General features: G+C 35.9%; 1 protein-coding gene across 1 annotated transcript; it reads left to right on the top strand.

The window, feature by feature from the left end:
- The first annotated feature begins 1,171 nt into the window (after window positions 1-1,171).
- On the top strand, window positions 1,172-16,142 carry Mt2 (tRNA (cytosine(38)-C(5))-methyltransferase). The gene is made up of 4 exons (XM_081732308.1): window positions 1,172-1,262; window positions 4,516-4,702; window positions 7,306-7,594; window positions 9,139-16,142. Exons 1-4 carry the CDS (start codon window positions 1,208-1,210, stop codon window positions 9,721-9,723), a joined length of 1,116 nt encoding a protein of 371 aa, XP_081588434.1. The 5' UTR covers window positions 1,172-1,207; the 3' UTR covers window positions 9,724-16,142.
- The last annotated feature ends 4,957 nt before the right edge of the window (window positions 16,143-21,099 follow it).

Below are 21,099 nucleotides of genomic sequence, written 5' to 3'. Positions count from 1 at the left end.
CCGCCAATAACAGTTTCTCTTCAGGTGTCACAGTGAGTAAACAGTGTTAGTGAAAGAATAAGAATCAACAATGTGACGAAATATAACGAATAATTCGTGGCAACCGTGTCAACCGCGTTCTTCGTATTAAATGGGTCTAAATTAAAATATCATTATCATCATTAGTTATCTAAATTGAAGTGCTTCTGTTGATGTAATATTTGTTTGTGAAGTTCAAGTGCTAATTAAATCAAAAGCGAAAATATGAGTATCCTTTCAAAATAATAATCATGGTTTAAATTTACATGTGTTAATTTTAAGAAGCAATCTAATTCATCTTTCTTTACAGCATGAGTGATTAGCGCCTATGCAACTTAGTAATTTGTATATTAATAAATTGCATCAGCGCTGAAAATGCAATTGGTATCTACTTTTATGTTGGTTCTTTAAAACGTTCTGGTTCGAACTCCGTATCATGTGTCCAGTAGCTATATAGTAGGCTTAAATGAATGATTCGAATTGTTGTTAAATACTAAGGGAGACAAATAAGCTTTAGAGGATCGAATCCCGGACCATTGTAGATGTCCGAGCCCACCTAGGGATCTGTAGAATCAGAATTACGTACTGTGATTAAAGGTTTTACTCAGACAACGGACACACCTAAGGATCGAAGCCAGTACTATTACAATTAAGGCGTACCGAACAAGATACGAACCTAGTCGGATCACAATTATGGCTTTCCCGAACAGAAACACGATCCAATCGTGTTATAGAAATGGCTTTGCCGAACAGGGACAGGTCAGAATCGAACCCAATCGTGTTACAATAATTTATGTATATCTGTGCAGGCCCGTATCCAAAGGGGGTATAGGGGGAAGGCCCCCCTAAATTTTCGCTGGCCCCCCTAAACTTTTCACAGCAGGCTTGCAATTGAACAATAATACGGTGATGAACTGTACTATGGTTGGATCGCCCCCCCCTATCTTCAGCCGGACCCCCCCTACATTTTTTGGGCTGGCCTGTATCTATGTATATACGCAGGGCTCAAAATTCCAGTGCCATGATGCTATATACCTATAGCATTGACTTTGGTATTATACTGTAGTGTGCTTCACGTTGGCACCACTGTGAGTACGGAAGGAATAACAATTGACAAGCAAAATGCGATATCTATTGGAAAACATTCTGATGTAATGTATTTGATGTTCTTGATGTTATTGTGAAAAGAATGAGAGTTCTTGAATTATATAGTGGAATAGGAGGCATGCATTTTGCATTTTGCGGTAAGTTGTACCATAGATTTGTAATATAGAGCATGTACTGTCTTGGCCAAGAATTAAAGGTACTGTACATTTAATTTCTATAACGTAGACAAAGGCATTTTTCTTGCAGGTTTACACTAGGTCATCAAATTCAAGGAATATATTAGTTCACTTTTGGTGCTATATATGATTCCTAAAAACGTTTTGCTCTCTTATTTTCGTAGAGCATTTCGAAATAATTGCGTGGAAATCGATACATCATGAAAACTGTTATTCATGAAAAAAAAAAAAAAAAAAGATAAAAAGAAAGAAAAAGAGAAAAAGCTTGTGCCATGTCGTTATTATGTGCGAAAAAGGTTAATGTTCCGTTAAGGGGTTCCAGTGTCTTTGACACCACTTCTTTCTATTGATTTTCGTTTGGTTACATAGTATAACGTTATATTAGGTTAGGTTATCTTAGCTTAGCTTAGGTCAGGTTAGCTTAAGGGGGTCCAGTGTAGTTTTGGACCCCCTTAACGGAACATGGACCACGAAAAATTCTATCCATAATGCATTAGATAATGGTGGAGCTGATGGGTCCTAAAGAGCAGGCGCGAAGGGAGGGTGGGTGTACGAAAAACTATTATTTATGTAAAGTAATACGCACCAACCAATGCTACCTGATCACTACAAACAAGAATTGTATTTATTCCGGGTGAGGGCAAGGGAAGGTTACGTTATATAAACACCTTATCGTGTATGAATTTTGGAGTTTCAACTCTCTTCCCCTTGACGAACTGGCAATGTTCTAGAACACAGCTCCCCCTCCAGGCCACTACTCAGAGGCCAAGTTACGTGAATTACGACAAAGTAAGTCTTTTCGAACTATTAACTAACCAAAATATCACTTGCATAAAAGGATTTTTTCCAATAATCTACGGTACATAATAAAATAATAGTGGGGGCAGAGCCTCCACACCCCCAAACATATCTGAAAGAATTTATCCGGAAACTAAACATATTGAGTAAAAAAACGCATTATAAATTAAAATATGTATTACTTTAGGATACGCATTATTAGAAGATATCCTTTTATGTGAGGTGTTATTTTGGTTAGGGCCTAGTTAATACTTCTAAATAATTTATTTTGTTGTAATTCACCTAACTTGCCCTAAAAAAACAAAAGAAGAAACAACTCAAAGAATAAGGAGCGAAAAGGAACTGAAAGAAGGTAAGAAAAATTATACTTATTTCAAAATTAAAAGGGGACCATTTCTCTAGAACCTTCCCCGAACTTGTATATTCGCTACTGCTGGGACTTGTTTTCTTTCCTCTATATCTTAATGAAGTATCTTTAAATATGAAAAATGGTAATTTACTTCATTTTACTTATAATACAAAACTATTTGTAAGTGAAAAGATAAGAGTTTGCGAGAAGCTGTTGATCTTGCAGCATTATCCATTGATTTTTTGAGAATGCCTTAAGGTTGGTGGGGTGATGCGCGTATGCATCTATAGGGAGCAAACGCGAAGCGATGTTGAATATGTGCAAAAACGATTATTCATGCGAAAAATACGCACCAACTTGTGCTTGTTGTGTATTATGGGCTATAGGAAATACTTCTTGTAACAGAAACAAAATGTTTGCTTTAAACATTATTGTAAGTACTCAGAATTAACGAACAGGTTTACAAATTGGTATAGCACTTGCTATAGTTTCACATCGTTAACCCTACTCTTGTAAATATAAATACAGCTTACGTTTGTTGAGCAGAAATACAGCATATGTGAAAATTAATATCTAATAGTTCTCTTTCATGTGCAGTTAATAATTTTAACAGTAAAATCACCGATTTTATGACGATATATCGCAAACCTACACCAGCAATTTTACACTATAAAATATGATTGATACTCTACCATCTGATTATAAGTAACTAACTGAAAGGTAAAAACTTTGGTAGGTTAAATTTAGTTGAACCACCCCTGACTTCTAACCAAAGTTATTTTCATCCGCTATTAGGATTTTTTTTTTTTTTTTTTTTTTTTTTTTGTAAGTGGGCAGTTCAAGGTCCATGTAAGTGAGTTCCTATCATGGTAGCATGGCATGTCCTGAGGTTACGGGTGGAGAAGAGAGCCTCTAGATATGGAGGTTAGCTGCGATTATATTGCATAAACAGTCGCGGGCAGACAACAACACAGCCTGATCTGGATTTTTTTAAAAAAAAGGGGAAGAAAGTTCAGAAACGTTCACAGAAACCTCGGACCAGGACTGATAACTTACCTCGACCTCAGAAAAGTAAAATGAACGTGAGATTTGGAACATAGAATATAAGAAGTCTTTATGCGACAGGCACATTAAAATCCGTAACGAGTGAATTGGAGAAATATAGGATGTGCCTGGCAGGAGTTAAGAAATTAGATGAGGGGTGAAGGAAGCGGCACATGCCGGAAATTGTACGTTTTTCATGGGAAAAGAAATTAATAACTAACTACTATGAAAAGAGCTTTTCGTTCAGCAGCGAATATCAGCAATTAAGCGTGTTGAATTTGTTAATGATAGACTTGCTTTTATTACTCTTACGGGTCGGTGGTGTGATATTGTTCTAAATGTCTATGTCGCAACAGAAGATAAGGATGACGACCTAAAAGACAGTTTTTACGAAGAAGTAGAACGGGTATTTGATCAACTCCCGCAATACCATATGAAAATTCTATTAGGGGATTTCAATGCAAAGGCAGGAGGAGAGGACATTTTGAAACCGATTATATGTAACGAAAGTCTGTAACAAGAAAGTCATGACAATTTCAGCGTTAGACTCGTGAAGTTTCCAGCGTCTAAAGACCTTATCATGAAGAGTACAAAATTCCCACACTTTGACATTCAAAAGTATACTTAGACCTCACCGGATATTTAAAAAAAAAAAAAAAAAAAAAAAAATGGTTGTGTTTTTAGTAGACAGAAGAAGATAGTCTGGCATAATTGATATTTGATCTTTAGAGGAGCTCACTGTGACACTGACCAATACATTGTATCAACGATAATAAGAGAGAAATTCTCGTTTGAAAAAGGAAACATTCAAACATCTGTAAACATACCAGGCGAGAGGGGAATACCAGATCGAAATGTCGAATAGACTCTCGGTTTTAGAAGATTCGGAATGCGCTAGTTTTGAGAATATTTGGGTTATAATCAGGGATAAATTTATTTTTTTCTTCTTTCCGGTCTTTTAGAACCCGGTTCCTGCTGGTATAAAATAATTTTAAAATATCAATATCATTTTTGTTGTTTCAGAAACCGGCTTGGAAGGAGAAGTGGTTGCTGCTATAGATATAAACCCTTCAGCCAACCAAGTGTACAAATATAACTTTCCATCGACGAGCGTTCTGCAGAGGAACATCCATTCCCTGTCTGCAGACGAAATCAACACACTCCAGCCGAATGTCATTTTGATGAGTCCTCCGTGTCAGCCTTTCACAAGGTGAGCCAAACAAATCTTACTTCTAGTTAAGTAATTCGAAGCGTAAGTAATTGAAATGTGTGTGTTGGCTTAGGGTTACATATATATATATATATATATATATATATATAAAGGACCGGAGCCCAAACTCGGTATCTCCAGAATACCATGCTCATGCGTTAACTAGTACGCCAGCCAGTTCTCTTCCCAGAACAATTCGGTGCAGTCATCCCCTTTTTACTCTGTGTGTGGTATTGAAAAACAGTTCGTAATTATTTTGTTCTGGCTTCTTCTATTCTTTATTCTGCCTAGGAAGCGCAAAAGTCTTGCGGAAAACTGCCTCAATATTCTCACGTACGAGCACTTTTAGGTCAGCCAGATTATTATTTGTCCAAGGCTGAACCCGTTATTCGAAAATTCTTGTCCTTTGCAAGATAATCTTCCGATTAGTCATTAGGAACATTTTTTATTGCCTGGAATAGCAAACTTTACGTGAAAATCACAGAACTGCTGCTTTTGGAAAATATTTCGATTGCATGTCCTGACTAAACAGTACTGACAACTGAAAGCAGCAGGAGAGTGGTGATCGGAAGCGATGACCAACACTCCTCTCCCCCTTCACTGACAGCACTACAGACGATTAAAGAGTGGTATCTTTTATTGGGTTTTATTGACAATAATTGTATTGTCACTTGTGTCATTTCAACAGACAACAGAACAGAGTAATTACAAACTCTACTTTTCATTGCCATTTTATATTTGTGAATAAACAAGTTTATATCTGCAATATTTTTTGTTTTATTAGCCTATAAAATGTGGAGGTTTTATTGGGTTGACCTGTATGTATATATTGGTATATTCTTTACAAGACCAGTTTATTCTTCTAAAATTTTGTGATGAACGAATTCACTCTGAACTCATTATAAATAGACCTCGAATAACATGGTTTTCTACAGTTCAGATGTTCCTTGGATCCAGTTAAGTTGCGTTATGCACGGCATTCCTACGAAAGCAGATATTTTTTCACCAATGGAGATCTTCCTTCGAGTAAAAGCATTAGAATATTCTATGTATGGTTGCGAGAATATGGCCTTGAAAAAAGAGATATACAGTGCCGGCCAAAGGAATATGAAATTGTCGTCTAGGGTGTTAATAGTTCGTCGATTGAACAGATATCCATCTACTTGCTTTGTGTTCTTTTGCAGACTATTTAATGCTTATGCAACGTTATTTTACTCACTTCATAGTTCAATCGTATTTACAAAAAAGACTTGGTCAAAAACGACCAAAACAAGCGCCGAAATTTACTTTACAGAAAAAGCATGAAACTTGACAAAAATTCAAAACATCAATGATACATAAGATTTACAATTCTTAATACTTCGTAACTAAAGTTTTGATCACTACTCTACACCAGCTCACCATTGATGCGACAAGTGTATTGATGATTGACTGGGAAATGTTCCAATCTTCCTGTATCTGCTAAAATTTTTCATTGGTGTTTCTGGTTTTTTTTCTTCTTTTTTTTCTTTTCGGGTTGGAGCTTGTTCCACAGACGTTCCATAATATGCAGGTTAGGGCTTTGCCGGCGCCAGTCCAGGAATGGAATTTAGTTGCGTTGGTACCGTACCTGTACATCAGCTGCCTTATGTTTCGGGTTATCTATATTTACGACCATGAGAACGCCTCGCGTACGGTAACGTGACATTTTCGGAGATGATAATGTATAGCTGACAGTCCATCGATGTCTCAGTTTTGTGAAGCGTCCTCATATCCTTAGCTGAAAAGGATCTCCAGACAATGACTTTTCCTCTGCCAGGCTTCATGTTCCATATCTGATATTTAGGATAGGTGTCATCGACTCCAGTTTATAGCGTCGTTCCCAAACCTGAGGAAATTGCTCTAGTCTTTCTAAACAACGGCAAACCACTGTTACGCCGTCCACCCTTTTTTTTTTCTTTTCTTTTAAGTGCAATTAGTCCTGCAGGCAGCGACAGACGGTCTGTACAGTTGATGAAAGAAAGACCTATGGTAGTCAATATTTCCTTCACTATTTCGGGCGTTGTAAGGTGAGGGTCACAGCAGGATATGCGAAAGATCAGTCACCTGTCCGTCTTGCAGCTTCCATTGCTTCAAAAATACGTGAACGTTGATCTGGAAACGCCAAACGTTGGACAAGCTTAAGGTGTGTCACCATCATTTTCGACTTCCTTCAATGTCGCTGTTGCCTCTCATTGAGCTGTGGAGCTCTATGCGCCTTAACTCTATTCTTGAAAATACAAAAACAACATTTGAAGTGTTGAAACGCAAAACCAGCGAGAAAATTAAAGAAAATATCTACAAAATAATCGTTATCACTGCAGCGCGAAACTAAAAGAAACTTGAAAATTTCATGTTTTATTTAATATTTCCAATCTGCTTTCTAGTGAAATGCACATTACCTGTAAAAATTTAAGTGCGAACGGTGCGCTCTAACATTAGTTATACTGTAAAAACCACAATGTCATCTTTTCGGCCGGTACTGTATCTAACCATTTTTTAAAGCAGGAATGTTATTTTTCTTCTTTATGTGAGTTATTTGCTTCTTTTTTCTTTCTACAAAAAATGTGTTCTTGTATTGAAAGGGTCGGACTTCAAAAGGACGCAGCAGACGAGAGAACCAGTTCGTTCCTGACCATCATAGAGCTGATTCCCCAGTTGAAGATAGACTATGTGTTGGTGGAGAATGTAAAGGGATTTGAGAAGTCGGAAACGAGAGGAAGGCTTGTAAGGGCTTTGGAAGAAAGCAGCTTCGTTTATCAGGAGTTCCTTCTTAGTCCTTCGCAGTTCTTTATTCCAAATACTCGATGCAGATACTACATGATTGCCAAACGCAAACCTCTTGAGTTCTGTTTCCGGACCACAAAAGATGTCGTAAGTACTTATTAAATATTCAGTTTATTTTGACTAATAATTATGATAGGTTTAAAACAGACTATGGTGTTATAACAAATAAGAGTACACAATTCATGAATGTGTTAAATTAGGAAAGAGGATGCTCACCAAATGCATCTTGTTATTCTTAAGAACGAAAACGGTTTCACTGAATGCTTTCTTCTTTCTCAGGTTGTGTATCTTCGTGTTTTTTTTTTTTTTTTTCTCAATATTAATACTTTATAATAATAAAAATTATTCTAAAGATTCATCATGTAATACCCAATATGAGTACCAAATTTACAGCAGACATAGACGATAATAATAATAATAATAATAAAATGCTTAAAATTCCAAAGTTCTCGCAACTTAAAAATTTTGCATGTGCCTTTCAACGTTGATCCATGATGCTTATCATCGCGTGTGTGGTCGTTCTGTAAAGTGTACATGTATTTTTGGATAACCTACATATTAGTTCCTAAATGAACTCTTGACCCAACTAGGATAGGTCCCATAGTTTTGGAGCTATGAACCTCATGAAGTTCATTTTTTCATGTTTTCGGAAGCTTATAAGTCCAAGAGGAAGCATTTGTGCATCCAGGTTGGTCTATCCTTTTTGTCTTATATTGGTGTCAGGAATCACTTCCCAAACATTGTCGGTGTTGTTTTGAAACACCCTATGTATATATATATATATATATATATATATATATATATATATATATATATATATATATATATATATATATATATATATATATATATATATTCCCTTGCTAAGGTAGTAGGTAGAACAGTTTAGCACACGGGATTCTCGGTTTTCTCCCACAACCGTTTTTATAAAAGTCATGTTATAAACAAATATAACACAAAATCACTCTAATTGTTGTCCGGAGACAAATACAATGTTCTCTATGTAGTTAGTCGGGATAAAATAAGTGTCCCAAGGCCCAGACATTCACGAGCAGGATATCACAGAGCTTTAGATAAGCTAAGTGGTTGCGGTTAGGAACTCTCAGTGCTCCAGGCAAGCAAAGAGAGGGATGTGAAGTTCCACAGGGAATGATCAGCCGAAACAGATGTCGATGATGGTCTTGCAGCTTATTTTTACCTTCCTCTTGGACAGCGGCGGTGCTAGTGTTCCTCTTCTGTCTGTGTCCTGACGATAATGACACTGCCTGTCATCTTCTCCCATAAAGAATTTGGGAGAACAACAGAAAGATCGATTTTCAGTGAGCCAGATAATGAAACTTGTCACTGATTTGATTGGTATGATAGGCTCCACTGGTGGTATTTTCTTTTTAATTTGCCGTTGAGCCTTCAACTTTCTTAAACCATAAGACTTATACTGCGCAAACATTCTCCTTTGATCGTGGATAGAAAACAATAAAGCTAGTTACAAGTAAACACACTATTTAATACTAATGAAACGTAAGATGAGAATTGATTCTAGTGTTAAATGCTCCAAAATGAGTTCTCTGTGCATACCTTCAGTAGTATCCGTTGAGGTATTCTAATGTAAATGTTTTTATTTTAATTGACAGATGACAGACTTCCCAGCGTCTCTTACCAGTATTGCAGAACCAGGCAAAGTAGTTCTTCCACGTGTTCAGAAGCTGGTTCAGAGACATTACGACTTGGCTACGGAGTCTGGTGATGGAAAAGAGTGTTACCCAATTCAAGTAGTGTTAGAAGAATTAAAAGGAACCGAGGACGATGTGTTTGTACCTTATCTTCTTCCTGATAAAGTACTCTTGAAGTATTCGTCATTGTTGGACATTGTCACTCCTGCATCCAGGAGATCGTGCTGTTTCACGAAAGCCTATGGACATTACGTAGAAGGAACAGGCTCTGTGTTCACCGCAAAGTCAGAAGAAGAAATCTCCAAAGTTTATAAAGAGTTAGACAGACTCAAAGGAGATGCAGCTGCCCAGTTGACGACGATTAAACAGCTGAAGTTGCGTTATTTTACTCCAAAAGAAGTCTCTCGTCTAATGTGCTTTCCAGATGAGTTCTCCTTCCCATCCAACTTCACAATGAAACAGCGCTATAAGTTGTTGGGTAATAGTATTAATTGTCACGTGGTTGCCCTTCTTATTACTTTGTTGGTAGCAGATGGAAACACTTAGCGAAAGTAAAGGCAAATGCTGAATATGAAATCTACACGGCGCGGCGGTAAGAACGTCTGCAGCGAATGGCAGTAGCGCATTATGCAGAATTCTTACGTCTTGGTTGGATGCCACATTTCACAGACGTTGGATTGCGAGAAGGGCGGAGGAAAGGGGAGGGAGCTATGGGGTGTTTACCGTGGTTACTTGTTCTCAATCAAGTTGATTTTCCTAGCTGGTTACTTTTTATATTTGAAGAGTGTGGTGATAAAATCCGGGATCTACATACAATACATACAATTGAAGTAGCTATTGGGCCTTACTATTGTCATATCCTAAACCACAGAGCAGGATATCATCGTTCTCTTTTTTAAGTGTAAAAAAAGAGCTTTGACTATAAGTATTCATAAGTAAAATACGTTCAAATCAAAGAGTTGTATAATTCAAAATTTCAATTAACAAATATACTTTTGTTTGCTTTATTTATTATTATTCCAAAGACGAGAAGTAATGTTAACAAGCGTTAAGACGAACTCAGCGGTATAAATCCAAGAATTAAATTTACAGTAGGCTACTTACTGACAGTAACGAAAGGTTATATTTATTAAAATTTAACGATAATTAGGAAAAAAGTAAATCTGTAATAAAGATGTACAGAAACACTATGACAGGTTTACAATACATTCATTATAGATTCGCACATTTCCATTCAATAAAAGCAAATATTTGAATTCATTTAAGGGCACGCTGTTTAATTTTCTGAACTAGGACCTGTAAGGGTATTTTAAATTTTGGGATTTGATGAGAAGAATGGCTATGAGGTTCTTAAGGAAGTGGTTGAAAGTTTTTTTTTTTTTTTTTCAGTCAAATTTGGAAATAATAAATCTTATAAAAAGATGGACAGATGTTTCATAATTTTCGGTCATTACAGAGATTTAAAGTTTTTTTTTTCTGAAATAGGTATAATATCAATTGAACATCAGGTATATCAATTAATACAGAAAATTTGTTAGTATCGTACAGAATTACTTCATGAGGAAAGACTTGTCAAAATTTGAGCTAAATTTAAGTTGATACTAGTGGTTTGAAAAAGGTTGTCAGCTGAACTCACATTCAATAAATTCATACCTTCTGTGTTTGACTTCGGTATCAAATCGCAGATGTGCCGGGATTTTTAATGGGCTGCGAAAGAACTGTGGTATTTAGAGATTGAACTGATCCTCTTTTTCTAGATATGACAGCGTTTGGATACTTAATCAAACAAAACAATACATGGCTCTTTTCTTACTAATTAGTGTTTCTTGTGAGGATTATTGTATTGTATAAGTAGCATGTTGATATAGAGTTCATACGCTTGTTCATTACAATGTAGGGTGTAGCTCACTGTATTTGTTCTTTTCCCTCCATTTTCCTGTTATATGCTTTCCGTGGGTATCAGATTGTTACATTACAATATTTTGAATGTGAATCAACAATAGCAACGAGGAGGGAAAGAATTGAACACTCTATTACTGTATTGCGTTCATTACAGCTCAGTTTTTATAAAACATTACTTAGGAAAAACTAACAGAGCTCAGCCCTTCACCTCACCTTTCAAGTAGTCGATTTTGTACTAGACTAATAAGAAAGCGTTCTGAGACTTTTCAATCTAAGCGGGTCCTCAGAAAGTAGTAATCCACTGGGGGAATAAACCCAATATTGTAATGCCAAGATACGGGACTCAATAACCGAGAGATGATCTAGTGGTAAGTAAGAAGAGAATAATCAACGAAATTACTCGTTCTTATCCGTAACTGCAACACTTAATGCATCGTCAGAATCGACAGTTTACTGAATGCTATTCAAATTAAAAGTACTCTCTTTCTTTACCTGACTACTCGCATCAAAACCGTTGACGTCTCGTTATTTTAACACAGAAAAAGACGCGAATCGAGGTTCATCAATGTATTCTATCATTGCTTATCATGCAGTGAAGTGCCAAAATTTAGTGACACTTGACGCACATTCACTTTCTGTAGATTTTTGCTAAGTTTACTTTTGTAGATTACGTCACTATATAAAAAGAAGAATTTGTTATTTACAGTAAAACGACTGTTTGATCTCTTTTATTTGGCTTATTCAACATACTTAATAAGAGTTTAATCAGTTTGTTCTTAATGAATTCAGGTACCTTTTTATTTTTGGAATCGAGAGGAACTTCTAGAGCCAAAACATTTTTTGCAATGATTTACAACTTTTAAATATACGTCAGTGTTGACACACATACATGCCTTGTAACCAGGAGCGTAACTTCATCTTTCTTTTCTTCTCACTGTTAACTTTCGTCACCAGGTGGCAGTACGACAGAAAAAAAAAAAAGAATATTATCATATGGTAACTTATACAGATTTTATAGAAAAGCAGTTTGTTCACTGAATTTTCACTTTTATAGACGAAAGAAATTTAGTAAAAACCAGATCAGTTACAACCTTAACTTTGCTTTCATCCAACAATTTTAATTGCTTTTTGTTTTGGATAACACATTGCTCTCATATCATGCAGAAGATAAAGGCAGAATGAAGAGTGTGGATAAGTATAGGGAACTTTTTTTCTTGTCAGAAAATGTAGAAAACATTTTCTTGCTATGTGTGTAGTACACTTATCATGAAATATTCTAATGTCATGTCAAATGAAACCTGACATCCTAAATATGCAATGATACTTTATAGTGATTCATTTGTGTAAACCATTTGTATGATTTTAAGGACGTAATTTAATAAAGTATTTTCTAGAGTTAATAAAGTTTAGTAATTGTAAATTGTGATAAAATTAAAGATACTTATTGCAGAGCTCATGTCAAATATTAATAGGGTTGCCAACTGGCCGGTTTTTCACCGGCCTGGCCGAATAATACTGTTATTTTGATTAAAGCCGGTGACCCGTACAAACTTCTTACCAACCCCTTTATGACCGGTTATTTTTTTTCAAATTTGTATCTAGTTCGAAACAATTTCATCCAGTTCGAAGTATAGATTTAAAAAAAAAAAGTTTCATTCTGTACTCCAAAACTGTCACTTTTTACCATCTATCAACGATTAATATATTTTGTTCATCTGTTTAAATAATTTTAAAGAGATGACAGGGATTGTATCAGGGAAAATTTGAAATTTAATTGAAAGGAATTTTATACATTTATTAAGAGTAAAAACGAACTTCTTAAAGCAATTTTCTGTAGTTGAAGTATAAGTTTAAAGAATAACTTTCATTTTCCAAATCCAAAATTGTCATTTAAAGATTAATATATATTTTATATATTTGTTTATCTGTTTCGATAATTTTAAAGAAGTGGCAGTTATTGTTAAATACAACAAGTAATCAATGCCGATTTCAGTTTCTCATTTATAACACAGTGTATCTATTAAACTTATTAGCGAATGTACTAAGGATATGCAGAATACAGGTACTGATGCACTTTTGCTCACAATAGTACATTTCTTACCCATGGATGGGTCCGAACAGGAATACTTCACAGTTAGACCTATATCATAGGGAATTTTGAAAGGGGGCCGGTTTTTTTTATTTTTCAGAGTTGGCAACCCTAAATACTAAATGTGTGTTTGCTTACTGTCAAACTAAAGTGTAATTTTGACCACTGATTAAGAATAGTAAAAAGGTGGACGATAAGCAAAGACAGTTAATTGCCTGAAAATTTGTTTAATAATTTTTTATTCAATCTCTTACAGACCTATTTATTCATTAACTACAGAAATGCTTAACAAATAAACAATTTGTTAACCCTTTAGATTGTGAATGTGATACTGTGAACACAAAGCATAATTTTACCAACTGATCAAGAAAGATAAAGAGTGATAGAATAGGATAAATTTTAGGAAAGCCACTTACGACGGTATTTCCTGAAATGTCCGGGTTAACACTGAAATATAGCGCCAATTGTAATAAGCCGTTCATGGCATATAGTGACATCTATGAAGAATATAATGTATCAGTTTCAACTGTCTAGCTCAGGCTTGCCAAATGCTATACACAGTAATGTCCTTGCGATAATAGTAAATATTAACAACCTCCTCACGTCGTGCCTTAATAGCATGGGGATGAACTTAAGTAAGACGATCAGAGATTGCTACTACTCATTGTCTGAAATGAGTAGGTCGAAGTGAATTGAGAGGAAAAGATAACACATTTAAGCTTCATTTAAGAAATGTATTATTCTCATTAATATCAAGATGTTAGTGTGTATGTTTATGTATGAGTGTAGTATAACAAGTCAGATCACAAACCGTAAACCTCTAGAAATTGTGCCACGCACATAGCTGAGATACACATACCTGTTTTCTGATGAGTGTCTGGACTGGATACTTATACTCTCAATACTGGATCTCTTAGTTTGTATAGTCGGTAGATTGTAGTATCCGACTAGATGCCAACCATAACTATTGGACTCTGGTTGATGTTGAAGGAGAATAGATCACCCTTGATCTATTCGAAGTGGAATGAATTGCAGCTCACTGCTTGGCTGCTAATTGTCGATCTACTTCTGGTTAACTTCTGGTCGACGTCTGATCACTTCTGATCCCAATCCTCTCCAACGAGAGGTTTTTGTTCATGATTCCAGACACACTGGAATTCGCTTCGTTGATCTTTCTGTTTATCTCAGCTATTGGTGAAACATTGGTTTCAACCCGTATTACATCGTGACCAAATTCCCAGACCAACAATCTCTGCAAATCTGACGGTTATGCCACAGACAAATTGTATCAATGTTAACATACAACATTTCACATTGATGACTTTACATATTTCGTACACAATGTTACAAATCAAAACAAACAAATAAACTGACGACTTAGCGTCTAGCCATTAATTCAGTAACAACATTCAACATATTTAACAACCATTGACGTAAATAAAGAAATACACGTGTTTGTAAGACGTGACAACATTTCATTATTACTACAATTTAATCTCTTTAATTTGACTTTGAATAAATATTAATTTCCATCACCAAAAATAAACTAATAAAATCGTATACCGCTACAATATGTAAATATGCTCATTTTAGAACGCACATTTTTTTTTTTTCAGTTTTTGAATCTGCAAATAAATTGTAGATGTACATGAAATAATTATGAAATACACAGTAAAGTTTTTAACGGTTATTACCGTTACAGTAAATCAATAACGATTTGAGAATTGTAAATGGCAATCTTGATCCATTCTTTAAATTCAGTTACGTTTACCAGGCTTTGGAAATGTTGTTCAGAGTTATTTAGGATGATTTAAAGAGAGAAGTTTTGGCGATAGATGTCACTACAGTCTTTGTATCTCTCTAATGTATTTTTTACTTTTCACGAAAATTTACAATTTCTCTTACAAATTTCGACCTAGAGACTTCAAATTTTTAGAGAAGGAACCTCATAACCTATCAAAGGCAACAATCCATGTCGATTTTTTATTTAGAATTTTTTCATTGTTGAAACAGTTTCATTGTTAAAGGTTTGGATATCCATTCCAACAATCAAGCTATTTCAACAATGAAGAAAATACTACATAAAAAATCGGCACGGATTGTTGTCTTCGATAGGTTAAGAAGTTCCTTCTCTAACAATTTAAAGTCTGTAGGTTGAAATTTGTAAGAAAAATCGTGAATTTTCCTGGAAGATAAAAAATACACTAGAGAGATACGAAGACTTTAGTGACATCTATCGGCAAAACTTATCTCTTTAATCTAATCTTAAGAAAGTGGTGAGGACAGTGACGCCGATTTGAAGATTACTACATAAGTTTATTATATATTGTTACTATTAATGGTATTATACTTGTTTCTACAATTATCACGTGCATGACGAATATACTATATTTTTTGCAATGTACGATAATTTTGTTTTGTGAAGTTGGCAACCCTGGTCTAGCTGCATCAGGTTGTTAGAGACAGTTAATTAAATCAGTCGCTGTGCATTGAGTTCACTTACTGCATGACAATGCTCCAGTGCACAGTTATTGTTGCTAAGGCTACAGTAAGAGACTCAAGGGCTTTTGAGGGGATTCACCGCTGCAGCTATGCGGACTGGAGCGTTAGACTACTTTCAACGAACAGATGCAATTAGATAGTTGAACTAATTTCTTCCATACAATATTTCTTCCATTGATAGGATTGTGTGCCGTGAACGGCTTATTATCAGTATCAGGTCGAAAACTTTGAATGTACCTCGTATTTGATTGAAAAGTTACCATAACTTTTTGTGAAATAAAGTTTACTATAAAAATGACTCATTTACGATGTTTGTGCTAGACGATCTATTACGTTTTTCTTACTGTTAGTCTGTCTTACTTCAGAAGTTTTCCTAGTTTTTTTGGAGTTGACTAATACATTTTAGAATTGTAAACAGTGTATTTTTTAGGGTATATTTTAGTTTAGTATGTATGCCATTTTAATTTGTGTACATAAAAAACTAATATTATGAAACATGTCATTTATTTTAAAATGAAATATGGAAAAAGTAAAAAAAAAAAAATATTTTCCTAGTAAGATATTTTCTAATGAAAATAACGTTACTTTGTTTTCTAGTTTCGAACATGTGGATAAATGTATGTACGTATGTTCCAGCATAATTCTGGAATGCCTGAAGCAATTTCAACCAAACTTGGTACACATACGAATTAGAGTTTAGAAAAAAAAAATACTGTAGGGGTAAAATACTCCTAGCACTCCCTAAAGGCGAAGTATACAAATAATCGAAAACGACCAACTTTAATATCGAATTTGCAGCTTTCGGGGTCGCTGAAATGAATAGGGACACTTCCGATACCGTTTAAATCCAAGTTCAGCCCCCAATGAAAGTAAGATACTCCTAGGGGTTGGAAGGAATGATATCTAAAAATAATAAAAAAAAAAAAACTTCCGATATTACTGTCAGATCCATAGCTGACCCTATTGCTGGAATGAAAAGTGCTTTAAGTCTTAGTCCAGCCCCTATCGACATGGAGAATGAAAAGGAATGGAAAACAAAATGTACAAAATTAGTGGAATTAGTGTTGAATTAGCAGTTTTCGGGGTCGCTAAGTTGATGAGTGACAATCCTGATGACATTTAAGACCAAGTTAGGCAAGAATGGGCATGCCACCTCGCCTGGGAATTAACAGGGGCAACCTAGTTGTTGCTCTATACTGGTATAGAGGGTGGACTACTTATCGTGTTAAGCCCTTGTAACTTTTAAAACTAATGAACAAAAAACCGCTAAAATGAGACAGACAGGTTAATGCACATACAAAAGAACAATTCTCTGAGATATGAGAAGTCCGTACATTTCTCTCCAATCAGCGTTACAATTTGGGTTACCAGTGCTATTACCTAACAAATAATAATGGAACTGGTGTAGCTAACTCATTAGGCCGTCTTATCTCGTCTCCGCTCGTTATCGAGACGATATATGAGAAATATCTTGTCATTTACTTTAGTATCTAATATTATGATCATGATACGACGAATTTGGAATGAATACGAACAATGTTACAAAGGATTGAAAATTTTTACTTTTTTCGAAACCATCTATTTCGAAAAACAGCTTCTATATTTACCTCGTTCAATTACATAGATCAGTGTTTCTCAAAGTGTGGGTCGCGACCCATTGGTGGGTATCAAGTCGTTTTTTGGTGAGTCGCAAGAAATTTATCCTTTTAAAAATTTTATTTTGATGCAGAAACATATGTTGTGAAGTATTATTCAGAAAATAAAACTTGGAAACAATTGTTAATGAGGTGATGAGTAAGTGGTTACACAGAGTCCTGCCCTGTTGTACAATCCCCGGCAAAAAACCTGCAACATGAGCATATAAGTTTATTGTGAAATGACGAAGTCTTTTGCTCCAAAATAAGTGTGCACGGGAGGAGGCCGAGGTTTATCCTGGCGTGATTCGTTCCACTTAGACGTTATGTTCATTCCCTGTGCTGTTAGGCGTAGATTCACAATAAACTTACATCCTCATGTTGCAGGTTTTTTGCCGCGGATTGTACAATCACTAGAAATGGTGGGTTAGGATGGAGAGAGACTGGGTGAGTCAAAATCTGTCACCAGATAGGCCACTGCGTCGGGAGTAGTGTTAGTTTGTCTTCCTTTCTATGGAAACACTTTAACTCTCTTTGCACGTGCAAAAAGTTTCATACGGTGTAGTTATTGAGAAAAAAAATATATTACACTTGCTCCACTGCCACCGACTGATATTCTCGTACCAACAGGGCCATTATATTCATAAATTTACATTACAATTTAGTTTGAAAGTGAGATATTTACCATAGACATAAAATAAACCAACTAAATTTTGATTATTAGAATATAAGCATTGAGCTCGACTTGTAACATTCGTGGTCGCTTGAAGAGTGCACAACATCCCAAAATAAATTTCATTTTAATCACTCATACGGACTGTTATTGAACAAACTGAAATTAGAGAAATGATTTACAATATTTAAGCGCTTTTAAATACACCATCATTACGTAGAATGTCAATGTGTATTTGAATAAAAGTAGGTGGACCACAAAATACTTTTTATTAATGTAGGTCACAGTAACAACAAGTCTGAGAACCACTGACATAGATGGTTTTCATTATATGTGAAGATGACAATGCCATTCATAGCAATGTGCACTAAAATTACAAATCGCTGAGCAAAGCAACGATTATTTATAAAATAATAAGTGTAAGTAAAATAATTTTAGTGGAAGTTATTCAAGATGTCAAAGCTAGTATGAATCAGTTAGTTATAGCAATTTGATATCTCAAACCGTTCTGGAGTTATGATACAGACTGTTATAGTTAGCTTTAAAACCATGTAACTCCAAGAACTTATTGTAATTTACATACTAAAAGTATTGTTGCAATGTTATAGAAGCAAAGTAAATCCAAAGTTGTTTTAGAGAGTTCCTAGAAATAAGCCATTTTAAATAATATACATTTAAAAATACATATATATCTTCTGAATGGTTTCAGATGTCAAATTGCTAAAAACGGCATTGATTTTTATTAATATGTTAACTTGTATAATTGCCGAAGTCGGTGGAATGGTCCTATAATACATCTCTTTTCAGTGGTTGGGAATGGCCTATAGCGTGAGAATTAATCTTGCATGATGGTGTTTGTCACCCGCTAAGTACGAGGGCTGATCAATAAAAAATGATCATAAATGAATAAAACATAATTACCTGTACTAATCCTCCAAATGTTGATAGTCTTTTTCAAAATATTGACTATTACATGCAATGTACTTATCCCAACGTTTTTGCCAGTCATAAAACACATGCTAGAAGCCATTTTTGGATTGGACACATCCTTCAAAATCGCCTCCGCAGCTTTCACCACTGCCCTTGAAGATGCGAAACGCCGTCCCTAAAGACGTTTCTTCAAAGTTTGAAAAAAGAAAAAAATCACAAGGGCCTAAATCAGGCTATATAGAGGATGGAGTACACACAGAACGTTCATCTTTGCAAGATAGTCAACAGAATTCCTACAGTGTGTCACTTCCATGTTGCCTTATGCAAAACTGAAACTGTGTGCGCTTGAACGGCTGCCAAGGTCACATTCCTGACGTCATGGCCTTCAAACTTGCTCGATCTATTCGTCACTTCTCTCACTACACAGATGTCTTTCGTTTTCTGTGCCTTACTATTGTATTCACCTCAAGCACTGATGATCAGTCCACGTACATTCGACGCAAGTCAACAACACGTTAAAGTATTTGGTCTAGGAATTAATTCGTGCGGTTGGTACGCACACATTGAAGCTGTAGTACAAACACAAAATACATAAATACCTTAAGAAAAATATTGTCCATCGCTAGCCACCACTTTCGCCCATCTGTCAGGCAATGTACGGATTCCGTGGCGAAAGAAGTCCTCATCCTTGGAAGCGATCCAGTCAGAGACCCATGTTTCGATATCTTCTGAAGAAGTAAACCGCTGTCCAATCAAATCGTTGTTCATGCAATCGAACAAGTAGTAGTCCGAAGCAGCAACGTCTGGTGAATACGGCGGGTGGGGTAAAACTTCTCATCCGACATTTTCTAAATAGGTTTTGACCGGTTTTGCGACATGTGGGCGAGCGTTATCATGTTGAACAATAAGTTTATCATGTCTGTTCTCCCATTCTGGTCGTGTTCTGGCCAGAGCTTGCTTCAAACGCATTAATTGTCGTCGATAACGTTCTCCATTCATAGTTTCACCCGGTTGCAGCAGCTCATAGTACACCACACCTTTCATATCCCACCATAACCTTTGCACAGTGAATATCTCGTTTTGGTTGTGATGGACCTGGTTTCACCCAGGCCTTTTTTCGTTTAGGGTTCTCGTAATGGATCCACTTCTCATCACCCGTAATAATTCGATGCAGAAACCCCTTTCTGCTCTGTCGTTGAAGCAGCAATTCGCAAATGGTTTTTCGTCTTTCAACGTCTCTGTCTTTCAATTCATGTGGAACCCAATGTGACGTCTTTTGAATCATTCCCATGGCTTTCAAGCGTTTGGAGACTGTTGTTTGATCAACACCTAATGCTGCTGCAAGTTGTTCCTGCGTTTGACACGAATCCTGCTCGAGCAATGCTGTCAATTCTTCGTCTTGAATTTTTTTTGGCTGTCCAGCTCGCTCTTGGTCTGCCAAGCCGAAATCACCACTTCTAAACCGTGCAAACCACTTCTGACACGTTCGCTCAGCTAGAGCATGGTCACCATACACTTCCACCAAAATACGATGACTTTCAGTCGCACTTTTCTGCATGTTAAAGTAATGCAGCAGGACACCCCGCAAAAACACTTTATCAGGCACAAATTGCGCCATGTTCACTTAACTACAAACTGGTGTTGTTGACGCTTTAATCCACTGCCCTATACTACGAACGATACGCGATGACAGGGGTTTGCAACACATGTGTGGATACACGGAACTGTGGGACGCTCCGTTCGTTGCGCCATCTCTTGTCCACCTGCACGAATTAATTCCTAGACCAAATACGTACAGTCCTTCTTAACCTTGATGGTAGATAATGTATTGGACACCCCTCGTACAATATCACATATACTGTAGTATATGCTGATGAAATAACGATATCTATTTTATCACGTTTGGCTTGTCTATTGGTATATTAGCCTATAGTTAGTTCTATGTGGTCTGCCACAAAACAATCCCCTCTTCCCTTTTTGACTTGACTGCTATAAAAGTAGAGAGGAGAGGAAAAAGAAGCATGCCCTGAGAATAGTGTTGCTAGTAGTAATAAATTCTTGTTAAAGATTCTGACTTTTTAAATTTCCCCCTGTGTGCATATATATATATATAAAGTATACTGTAGTACCTAGGTAATCTTCTTACAACTGGATATTGTTATGATTCATTTTATATACAGTATAACATTTAA

The sequence above is a fragment of the Thermobia domestica genome, chromosome 11 (assembly GCF_964235325.1).
Source record: "Thermobia domestica chromosome 11, izTheDome1.hap1.1, whole genome shotgun sequence".
Taxonomy (NCBI): domain Eukaryota; kingdom Metazoa; phylum Arthropoda; class Insecta; order Zygentoma; family Lepismatidae; genus Thermobia; species Thermobia domestica.
This window is presented reverse-complemented; position numbering and strand designations above follow the sequence as displayed.

Bases quoted from the DNA above. Each gene is read 5' to 3' on its own strand.
- Mt2 (XM_081732308.1), top strand. From the start codon at position 1,208: ATGAGAGTTCTTGAATTATATAGTGGAATAGGAGGCATGCATTTTGCA. The intron at 1,263-4,515 runs GTAAGTTGTACC...TTGTTGTTTCAG, and splicing joins CATGCATTTTGCATTTTGCG to AAACCGGCTTGGAAGGAGAA. The intron at 7,595-9,138 runs GTAAGTACTTAT...TTTAATTGACAG, and splicing joins TCCGGACCACAAAAGATGTC to ATGACAGACTTCCCAGCGTC.